Raw genomic sequence first — 12208 nt, forward strand, 5'->3', positions numbered from 1 at the left:
AATTTAACTAATTTTATAATCATAGTTTCCACAGGTTATAAACTAGTTTGCCAATATATATCACATAATTCAATAAACACTATTTACATACTTTAATCGACTTAACCTTAAAATGTTATTTATTCAATTGATATTTTCATTATATAAGGATTTAACTTTAAAATATTATGTATACAATTTTACAATTGTTTTTATTTATTTATTTATACAACCGAAATAAAGACAAAACCAACATGGTTAAGCTTAAAACCTAAACTAAATAGATTTTTGTATGGTTTTAAAGTAATTTCCTTTAAATTCAACTTCAATTTCTAATACGAAAAAATACAAAATTAGATTAATTCCCTTATATGAAGAAGCACATGTTGTAAACCTCACTTTACCCTTATATAACCCGTCTAACCAATCAATGACTCTTACACTCATACAACATAATAATCAAAACATATCAACTAACCTCACAAATAACTAATAAAACTAACAACACACATATCTATAATGTTGAATTAAAGTGTATAAGCTCGTAAGTAATCTATATAAACTTGCAAATAGAAGCAAAATCATTTTTGAATTGCCCTCATGACCATAAATATGTAAAAATGATATTATAAAAGAGAAGTATAATTTATTAGATTATTATTGTATATGTTTAATAAATTAATTGAAAAGTATGGGGAAATTATTTGTTAATATATTATGTGATTGATCTATTAATTGGAAATAGAATGTTGATTTGATAATTTATTATGTGATTAATAAATTAATATGAGATCAGTTGTTAAATAATTGATTTGTTAATTTATATAAATAATAAATTAATGTGAAATCAATTAGAATTGATTAACTATTAATTAAAATTAATCTAAATTTAATTCGATATTAACTGGAATTAATTAAAGGTATAGGGGGTGAATTGTAACAGTTTAATAGTTGAACAAAATAAGCAATTCTAGAGGGCTTTATGATATGGACGTTATTGGAGGGTTTCTGGAAGCCTCTTGGTTACATAAAAATAAATGATTTGAATTAGGATTAAACATATTATTTAATTAATTCAAATATTGTTTTGCCTACAAGTTACCTAAATTATAATATGACTCATTGGCTTGTAATTTTCATTGACCACATTACCTACAAATATCTCTTATCTCCTCCTCATTCTATGGTATTTGGTTTTTGGTGTGAGCCATTAGAGGTATCATCATTTTGATGCTAGCTTTCCAAGACCAACAAACACAAGAGATTAAAGTGATTTGTTTACTACAACAAATCAAATGTATGTAACTCTAATCCTATGTATATTTCGATTATAATAGGTTTTCCCTTAGGGTTCTTGATGTTAATGGTTTATTGCTATCAATTAGAGAAAACATTGATCCTTATAGATTGCATATGAACTTAAGTGTTAAAATTTTCCGCTTTATATGTTTTTGATAACCTATAAAAACCATCATATAACACAAACATCGATGTAGTTTCCTGACAATAGGTTACTACATGAGCAAGAAAGGAGAAAGAGTCGAATGGGTTTCCGAAAATACCAACTAAATAATAAAACCCTAACTCTCTATGCAACTTAAGTCCTTAAAAAATTTACATTTTAAACCCTTTTACTTTCATTTGTTACTCTGATAACCTTCAACTTTTATTCAAATGAGCCCCAGCCCAGATGAGTGTCTCGCCATATCTATCATTCCCTCGGATTTAAAAAAATACAATTATCCGACAACTATATTTTGCAATTTACCCTCCACCAAACATACAAAGTTACAAAACCAATTTTATTCATACCAAGTTTATGATTGGCAAGTGTTAAGAAATAATTATATTTCTCACAAAATCTAAACATGAATACAACGTGTTCATCCTTACTTTTTCGTTAAAAAGATGAATCCAATAAAAGTTCGAGGTGGAAATAGTCAAATAGAATAAATCTACTACGGTGTCCACCCTTGTTCCACATTATATTTTTAAAAACAAACACAAATACAGATAAAGATGATGACGTGTAATAACTTGCTTTTAGAAAACTAAACTTATTTTTTTTAATTCTTATAAACGATAGTCTTGAACTATTAATTATAATCGTGGTATTTTTATAATATTATAAAAACACACTTTATCATTTGATTTTGATAAACAAATGCTTTTAACCAAAATCTTTATTTTCAATTTTAAATATCCAACTAAAATTTTATAAAGGTTAAACAACATTGGCAAACATGTTTTAGTTATGGTACGAAAGAAGCATATTTTATTAATAAAGTGATAGTGTAACCCAACGAAGAGACAATATTGCAATACAGCTTATTGCGTCCGACTTGGATTTACAAGTTTATTGTGTGCAATTTAGTTCCCAAACTAAGTTGCTAAATTCGAAATGTTCTTATAAACAAAAGGAAATCATCAAGTAAATTGAGATAAGAATGACTCAAGAAGTATATAGAACAGAGACTAATCTATTAACTCTATGGCAATGCTTAAAAAGGAGAATATTGCATGAATATATAACTACTTATTTATACATGAGTCTTTCTTCAACGCGATGAGACGAGCAAATGAAAGACGTATTCTATTAAGTCTATATATATATATATATATATATATATATATATATATATATATATATATATATATATATATATATATATATATATATATATATTTACAAGAAATCTTATAAGCAACTAAAATACTAGATCCTTTAACCGTCTTGTTCATAATAAATAGGTTTATCTATAATTATCAATTTTATTAAAATAATAGATAAACTTTGTTGTGGAAAACTCACTTATAGTGTTTCCAGGGCACTTTCGTAATTTCAAAAACTTCCTAACCCATAAAAAGCTTTAAATTGTCTAAAAATATAATCAATATAAGTCGAGATGGCTAAATTGTAAATTTCAAATAAATAAATAAATAAAATCATGTTATATTTTCCTAAAAACAAAAAAGGGCATCAAGAACGGATCTACTTTGTGGGAGGACAACATTAGGCGTGTTCGTTTGGATGGATCGGTTTGATCCGATTTAATTAAGTGAATCCAAATTGATTTCGATTTTCAAAATATGGATCCGAATAGTCCAAACCAAAATCAAATCCGTTCCGATTACAATTCGGTTGGATCGGTTTTTATAATTTGGTTTTCAAAAACCGAAACATTTTAAAATGACATACAATTATAATATTCATTAACTTTACACAATAAGCGAAAACAAATTATTTAGTTGTGATTTGAAATTTATAAACAACTAATAAGATGATATATTATAGTTAAATATTTTATAGATAGAATTTTTTTGAAAGAAAATGCATATTAATGTCTTTTTATCAGGTGAAATATTTTGAGCCTATTTGAAAAAATAAGTTACAAAATTAATAAACAACTATAGATATATGTTATAAATAAATAGATAATAAATGTTTATTCGGTTTTTTGGATTATTCGGTTCTTATTTTATAAACTAAAACCAATCCAAAATAATACTTCGGTTTTGTTGAAAACCATCCAAAGATCCGATTATCCGAACCAAATTATTGTCAAATTGGACAATTCGGTTTTATCCAAAAAGTGAATAGACCTAGATAACATGCTAACTATCTAACCCCTAACATGTTTCTTTATTTGCTTCTCAAATCAAACATTTTAATTCAAAAATTTTCATTTCACAAACTCTATTACGAAATCACTAAGTGTTGGTGATTTTAGTTTTACCGATCATTTTGTGTAATTAGAATTAACACGAGTGTAAGATGGGTGTCTAGATTATAACCTAATATAAGTTAAGAGTTACGACGTACAGAGTGGACATTTGTATATAAGGCAAATTTTGAGGTCCATTTCGGATTTAGAATGAAGCGGAAAATATACTTAACAGTGAATTGAAATATAAGAAATAACCAAGTTGTTGGTCCAAGCTATCGTTCCAGGTTGGATGTATAAGTTATTGCTCCAAGTTGTCGGTCTTAGTTATCGGTCCAAGTTATCGAACCATGCTAGTTGTCACAACTAGTATTTTAAGGCTATGAAACTCTATCCCGGTGTAATTACTTTTGATGCATCTTGTAACCTTAAGTATGATGTTATACACATTATTCATTCAACAACAACAATTCGAATCAAAACTCACGCGTAAAGCCCTAAACCTAATTCAATGCACTACATTCACTCAACTTAGGGTTTGTAACCCTAACTTCCCGGTTCAAACTCTAATTGGACCAGGATCCTCTTATTGGGCCTAATGGACCAATAAACCCTTAAACTTGATTCTTTTGGGCCACAAAACCTCATTTGGTCCTAGTTGGACCCACATTCAATAATAAATAACATTTTGGGCCATAAGACTCATCATGGACCTTATTGGGCCGAAAACTCATCCCTTTTACCTTTTTGGGCCGTAAACCCATATGTGAGCAACATGGGCCGAAAACCCATTTGGGTTTATGATACTCGGTTGCATCTTAAACCCAAGCCCAATAGTCTTTCCTTTCATCCCCTCTCCAATCTCGGTTTTGGATAAAAAAAAATTGAAATGATCCAACCATTTGACACCTCCTTATTGCATGGTCGTAATCCATGCTAATTGACCAACAAACTTCTAGGATTAGGAGTTTACCCACCATGTAATAACCACCCAACTACTTCTTCTCTTCTCTTCTTAATCTCGGCCGAGAGCACCACCATCACCCTCATTTTTCCACTTCAAACACACTTACAACTCCCTCACTCTCTCTCAAACTCAAAGGAAATTCCCTCGTCCCTTCCCTTTAATTTTTGTGGGTGTATATGTGTGTGTACTCAAGAAAGTTCCTCAAACCCACATACTAGGTAAGTTACTTCACACTTAAGTTGATTAACTCCATTTTATGCTAAGATCTTTCCTCAAAACAACATCATTCTCGTGTTTATGCTCCTAGAATCACCTTGTTTTCGAAGATCTTCCCAAAGAAACATCCAAGGTCGAAAACACCTTAATTCTCTTTCATTTCTTCATCAAAACCGATCCATCGCCCAAGGTGAGCTTCATACCCCATTGTTGTCGGTTTTACTATGTTTTGGGGGAGAATACAAGTTGGTTTTGTGTTATATCTAAGTATTTATGCATGCTTTTGTGTATTTTCATTATATGTTGTGTAAATATGATATGAATATGTGTAAAACCCTCATAACCTTGATATCTCCTTCAAGATTTGAAGATATTAGCAAAACAGGTTACTTTATGTAACTCATTTTGGTAGCTGAAAGGATAAAACATGTTAAGGGATACTTGAAAAGTAAATAAAACCTCATGAAGGGTCAAATTTGAAAAATAAGCAAAAAGTGAGCCTTGTTATGAGATTCATGGTTTTAAAGGGGCCAAAAGTGTCATTTTGGATTAAAAATGGATTTTATGACATTTGCGGTGTTTTGGGGGTCAAAAGCATTATTTTTTACAAAATGGGCTTCTTTTGGGCCTTCACGGTTTTAATTGGCAAAAATGGTCATTTTTCATAAAAAGGGGCCTTATTTGGAAATTCATGGTTTCATGGGCTTAAAATGTAAATTTTTGGCCTTAATGGACTTAAAATGTCATTTTTATTAAAAATGGGCATTTAATTGTAAACTTTCAGTCATAGTGGGCCTAAAGTGTCATTTTTATCAAAAATGGACCTCTAATATAAATTCTCGATTTAATGGGCCGAAAATTTCATTTTTATCAAAGTGGGCCTCAAATACCTATTTACATGTTTATTGGGCCTTAAATGTTTATTTACATGTTTATTGTGCCTCAATTACCCATTTACATATTTATTGGGCATTATATATTCAATTAAATGCTTATTGGGCATTGTATATCCATTTCATGTTTATTGAGCCTTAAACACCTATTTACATTCTTATTGGGCCTTGTATATTAATTTCATGTTTATTGGGCCTTAAACACCTATTTACATGCTTATTGGGTCTTACGACACATTTTATACCAATCGGGTTAATAACATTAAATACTTGACATTTTGATAAAAACAAATGGAATTTTATCACCAAGGTTTTGTAATCAAACACATACTCGAAACATTATTTTAAAGCGGTAAATAATATGATGTCTGTTCGCGTAATTTTAGTCAAGGCTCGTGTAAGACGCGTTTTCACCCGTATATACCTAGTGTAAAACCTTAAGTCCTGTAGTTATAACCAGAGTCTCCTGGAGGAAGAGCGAGAGTTTGTGTAGACAACCCCACACCTGAGCTGTTCGCTACAGCTAGACTAAGCCAGTCTAGGGTGACAAATGTCTTACCTTAAACAAGCGATATCTGAAGAATGTCATGACAGGAAGATCAGTCATATCAAACATGGTTATAACGACTCACATAGAGATTAACAAACACTTTAAAATTTATGAAATACATATACAATACTTTGATTACACGTACGAGCTATTCATTTCTACAACACCCGGTCTTATGTTTTAAAGACTAGAGCTCTTTTACAGACAGAAAATATCAGATTTTCTTGGAAACAAACATTGTACATTACATTTTACTTGCAACAGGAAATATAAAATTTTCTGAAATTCTCTCTTTATACGTTTTCAAAAATATGAACACACATGCTATAATACAATATTTTAAACAAAACACTCAAACCATTTTTATGGAAAATATCGGATTTTATGGTGTTTACGAATGATACAAAACTTTTCATACAAACATGCTTATGAACTCACCAACATTATATATGTTGACGTTTTCAAAATAACTTGTATTCTCATGGAATTGTTAAGCAGATTGATCATCAAAAACACGTGGATTTTTGTTGTATTTTTTTGGTATCATCATATATTTAACATTTGGAATGTAATTTGTAAAACAATACACTTATGTAAACTATGATGGTTGTTATATTTCACGTGTGATGATGATGTTGTCTTTGATTCAACTATATACACTGTGATGATATTACAAGACGAAGTCACCCGCCCCCGGACGTTTTCGTCGTTCTGGTTCGGGGGTGTGATACTAGTAGTCTAAACTATTTGGACAATTTTTCCAGAAAGTAATTTATAATGATTATTCTGTAAATTTTGTCATTCTTATCCAAGTATGGATCGATGAGTATAAAAACTTAATTCAAAATATATGGATCTTGCATAATCAAATCATATAAAATTAAGAAACGTTTTTTTCCCCCTTAATAATAAGTTAAATCTAAGAGTGCTCTTCACATATTATATCATATTGGTTTTTCGGTAACCCATTGTAGAGGAGAAATATCAACATGGAAAATGAATCCATATGATCTTTGAAACAAATCAGATTCATTTTTTTTTTTGAAACGGCAAATCTAACCTACTCCTAAACTACACCTTAAATCCACCTATGTCAACGACGGGACTTGAACCCTCAACCTCAAGTAGGGAGGGCAACACCGGATACCGCTGGGCTACAAGCCCTTTGGTGAAACAAATCAGATTCATGTTTATTGATATTCAAAGTTGGGATAATGACTTAAGAGTGTAACGTATTTTAGCTTTCGATAACATTTAGTCACTAAACTTTTTTTCGTGATGTGTTAACCCTTGAACTTGTTGAAACGTGTAAATGTTACCCTTGTGACCACTTTTAGCCGGTTATAAGAGTAAAATATGAACAATTTCAAATAATTAAAGGGTAAATCAAGCACAAAAAAAATTTAATGACTAAATGTGAACAAACTTAAAAATTTATTACATTTTCAAGTCATTCTCCCACGAATGGTTCTAAATGTTATTAAGGATAAACACAAGTAGGATATGGGAGTCACAAAAGTGAGGATGTTGTACTAATCCTGTGATATACCTTTATTGTATAAGGTATCAGGCACAACACTTAGAAATGTAGTAGGAGCGACTTTAATCACAAAGAAACTGAAGGAAAAAAATATGGTGATTTCAGACATATATTTAGGACATAGGTGACGGTTTTCATTCCAGAAGGTGGAGATGGTCGTTATAGATCGTGCAAGGAAGAGAGAACATATACTTAGGACATAGGCGACGGTTTCACTCTAAAAGATGGACACGGTCATTGTAAAGATAATACGATGTTAGATTCAAATGAGATTTTTCTCTTTACAAGGACATGAGGTTTGATTAAAGAAAAACCTCATTTAAATCTAACATCATATTATCTTCACAACGACAGTCTCTATCTTCTCGAGTGAAAATTGTTGCCTATGTCCTAAGTATATGTTATCCCTTCCTCGTACGACCTACAACGACCGTCTCCACCTTTTGGAGTGAAAACTATCACATATGTCTTAAATATATGTCTGAAATCACCATGTTTTTTTTCCTTCAGTTTCTTTGTGATTGAAGCCGCTCCTACTGTATTTCTAAGTATTGTTTCTGATACCTTATACAATACAGATATATCACACAATTACTACAACATCCTCACTTTTGTGACCTCCATATCCCGCTTGTGTTCATCCTTATTAACATTTAGAACAATTTATAAGATAATGACTTGAAAGGGTATCAAACTTTTAATTTTGTTCATATTTAGTCATTGAATTTTTTTCATGCTTGATTTACAATTGAATTATTTGAAATTGTTCACATTTTACCCTTATGACCGGCTAAAAGCGATCATAAGGGTAACAATTACACGTTTCAACAAGTTTAAGGATTAATACATCATGAAAAAAAATCAGTGACCAAATGTGATCAAAAGTTAAAATATGTTACCCTCTCAAGTTATTATCCCTTCTAAGTTTTGTATTTCTAATTTTCAAACAAAAACTACGTTGATTTGACTATTCGAAGAATCTTCCCCGATCGGAGTGGACAGTATAAAATAGATAACTTTGGTCACTTTCTAACAACTTGCTAATTTCAACCCCTTTAATTTTTTAGCCGTTTTGACACTTTTGGTCCTTACAGTCTAAACTTTTATATTTTTTCATAAAAAACACAAAAAATGGCTCGGGACAATGTCCGAATTTGTCCTCATATTTATTTATTTTTTTTGTTTTTTCCTGTGCTTTGCACTTTTTGTCGTCTTCCATTTTCTTATTTTTGTATATTTTTTTATATATCGGTCCACATATTTTTTTTTTTGTTTTTTTTCCTACCTCCATCTATTGTCTCTGTCTGTAAAAATTAGGGGTCAAATTATCCCACATGTATCTTTACCAAAAATGACACTCACATCAGACGCACACGGTCTATTTCCGCATGGGCAATAAAAATGGCAACGGGGGTAGGTATTACATGGAACCCCAATCCCTATCTATATCCCCATTCTCGAATCCTCATTCCAATCCTCATTAAACCCCCATCACCACCCCTACGGGGATTGAGGATCCTCAGTGGGGAATCGATGATTTATTTTTCTCTTTTAATATGAAAATTTTTATGTAAGAAAAACTGTAAATTTCAATTTTACCATCATAATTTAAAGATTTTACTAACTATAAAAGTATCCATAGATTGTATAAAAAATATAAATAAATTTTCTACTAAATTTAAATACATACATGAAAAATCAAGTAGAAAACAATTATTAGAGTGATATTTGAGGTAAAATAGAAAAACAAAATATAAAAAGTACACATGAGTTTAAATTATATATATATATATATATATATATATATATATATATATATATATATATATATATATAATTTCAAACAAGTAATTATTAATGAATTATGTTACTTGAATCAAATTTCATATATTATAAATTATACTATAAATATATGTTTTATATTACTTTTATATATTAATATAAATTAGGAGCGGATCCAACGTCAAGTATCTCCATCCCATTTTTTTTATTCGGGGATTCTCATCCCCGTCCCCATCCCCGGTTAATTTGGGGATTCCCAGTCAACACGCATCGGGTATGGTTTTTTGCCATCCTATTGGACAACATTAGTTATTATTATTATTATTATTATTATTATTATTATTATTATTAATTTTAGTTTGAAAAATGAAAAATGATCGAATGGCAAAAAGGTAATAAACTAGTGGTTTGGGGAAGGGAAATTTGGGCCTCACCGACTACGTAATAGAAAAATGAGCGTTTCGTTGGCAGGAAGAAAGCAAGTCTTAAATAGGTCGAACGACCGAGAGGGGATCACAATAATATCATCGCCCCACCCCAATCCCCCAAAAAAATCAAAAATCAAACATCTTCAATATCTCTCCTTCCTCATCTATCGCCTTTTTCAACCATCTCATCGATTAATTTACTCAATTACAGGTAAATTTGATTTCTTTTTCCCATATTGTTTTTCAATCGAATGATATTTGTTTGAATTTTGCGACATGAATTCGCCATCGAGATCGATATAAATCTTCTGTGTTTCGTGTGTTTGTATTTATCTTTTGCAGTATAGATCGGTCTTGGCCATCGATGTTTGATAGTTGTGATGATTTTGAAATCAATTCCGCCTAATTTTGACGATAATTAGGGTTTCCTTCAATTTCTTTTAATTGCTCGTTTTTTTTTTTTTTTTTTTTATCCCAATTCTGGTGATGCTTTCGTGTCGTGAAAGCTATGTATGAACCATGTATGTATTCACTTTCTAAGTAATGATGGTGTTGTGTTATGCACCCTGGTTTTCATAGGTAATTTAGAAAGGTAGATAGTATGTAAAATCGCACATGATGATAACTATTTGGGGTTTTATCTTCTATTGTTCATAAGAATCTGGATGTGTGTTCAATCATTTATTCACCGCATTATTTGTTTGATTCGACTGTATCCTTGTGGTAATAGCTTATTGTCCAATATCCACTTTATCTTGCGCTGTTTTTCTCATCTTCTCAATTTCCATTTCAATTTAGCTTCTAAACGATTTGATATGGTAAATAGAACCCATGATCATGATGATGTATGATTGTATGATGTTATGCAGTGAATTTTGACAGATGGAATCAACAAAAGAAACAGGATGCCAGGCTCCAGAGGGCCCAATCCTCTGCATCAACAACTGTGGGTTCTTTGGTAGTGCAGCCACCATGAACATGTGTTCCAAATGCCACAAGGAGATGATATTGAAGCAGGAAAACGCCAAGCTTGCAGCTTCATCTTTTGACAACATCGTCAACGGCGGTGGTGGGAACGACACCACCGGAAAAGATGCGGTGGCGGTGGCTACCGACGCCATGAAAGCCGCCACCGCCCAGTCAGCAGCAGCAGCAGCTCAGGTGGAGTTAAACGTGGTCCCCATGAAAGCACAAGCGGACTCTTCTTCTTCCTCAAGTGAAGTAGTCCCGGAGGTGAAAGTGGGTCCCAGTAGATGCGCCACATGTCGGAAGCGTGTTGGTCTGACAGGATTCAACTGCAAATGTGGTAATTTGTTTTGTTCTGCTCATCGTTACTCTGATAAACATGAATGTCCTTTTGATTACCGGGGTGCGGGTCGCGATGCAATTGCAAAGGCGAATCCTGTTGTGAAAGCTGAGAAGCTTGATAAGATATGAATATGATGAAGAATGAAAGGAAAAAAGGAAAAAGGTTGTGTTTCTCTATGATATGGTATCTGAAAGTATGATATGGTATTGGTTACAAGTACTGAAAAGTCTTTTATGTCTTCTCCTCCTCCTCATGGGTAATGTCTTGTCTGGTTGGTATGAAATGTAGGTGGGGCCCTGGTCGATTTGTTTGAAAAAAAATTTGAAATTAGGGAAGCCAGGAAGACACAGGGTCTCACCATTGTTGCCAGTGTTATGAACATTCTTATTCTGCTTGTTTGTTCCATTGTGTGTGTGTGTGTGTAATGGCTTGATGCATAGATATAGGTCAATTTGTGTTTATCTGTAATTTGGTCCTCATTCTTCATCTTCTGCTGAGGTGTCATGTCAAATGGGGGCAGTTTTTTGGGGTTGGGTTGTTTCTGTGTTGTTTGGTTGACCAAGTGTTGACTTATAGAGACTTGAGATAACTGGCCTTCATATATGCATGCATACATGAGAATATCAAGTATGACTTAACTATAACTACTACAAATCAATTAACACATTTAACATTGTTAAATTCATCCCAAAGGGTTCCACTCGTCTATACTCCATCTAAGGTTTCAAGTACCATATGTGAATTCCATGGATTTGGCATTTCTAATCATTTCGTTAGTTTAAATAAGACTTCAACACATAAGATGACACAAACCATATTATCATCATAAAGTTCACTTGTTTAAATAAAAAAAGCTTTATTAGTATGCATTTCACCTTA

General features: G+C 31.7%; 1 protein-coding gene across 2 annotated transcripts; it reads left to right on the forward strand.

Annotated features, from left to right (window-relative positions):
* Positions 1 to 10052: 10052 nt before the first annotated feature.
* LOC145015238 (zinc finger A20 and AN1 domain-containing stress-associated protein 4-like) lies at positions 10053 to 11815 on the forward strand. 2 transcript variants are annotated; one of them, XM_078973694.1, is made up of 2 exons: positions 10053 to 10231; positions 10903 to 11815. In XM_078973694.1, the coding sequence occupies exon 2, from the start codon at positions 10903 to 10905 to the stop codon at positions 11455 to 11457; it is 555 nt and encodes a 184-aa protein (XP_078829820.1). In that variant the 5' UTR covers positions 10053 to 10231; the 3' UTR covers positions 11458 to 11815. The 2 variants fall into 2 exon arrangements, with proteins under 2 accessions (XP_078829820.1, XP_078829819.1); XM_078973693.1 differs by having other exon boundaries at positions 10054 to 10231; positions 10890 to 11815.
* Positions 11816 to 12208: the final 393 nt, after the last annotated feature.

Source organism: Lactuca saligna, chromosome 9 (genome assembly GCF_052625555.1).
Source record: "Lactuca saligna cultivar CGN05327 chromosome 9, ASM5262555v1, whole genome shotgun sequence".
Lineage (NCBI taxonomy): Eukaryota > Viridiplantae > Streptophyta > Magnoliopsida > Asterales > Asteraceae > Lactuca > Lactuca saligna.

What these genes read in the sequence shown, in the direction of transcription:
- LOC145015238 (XM_078973694.1), top strand. Translation starts at nt 10,903, where the DNA reads ATGGAATCAACAAAAGAAACAGGATGCCAGGCTCCAGAGGGCCCAATC.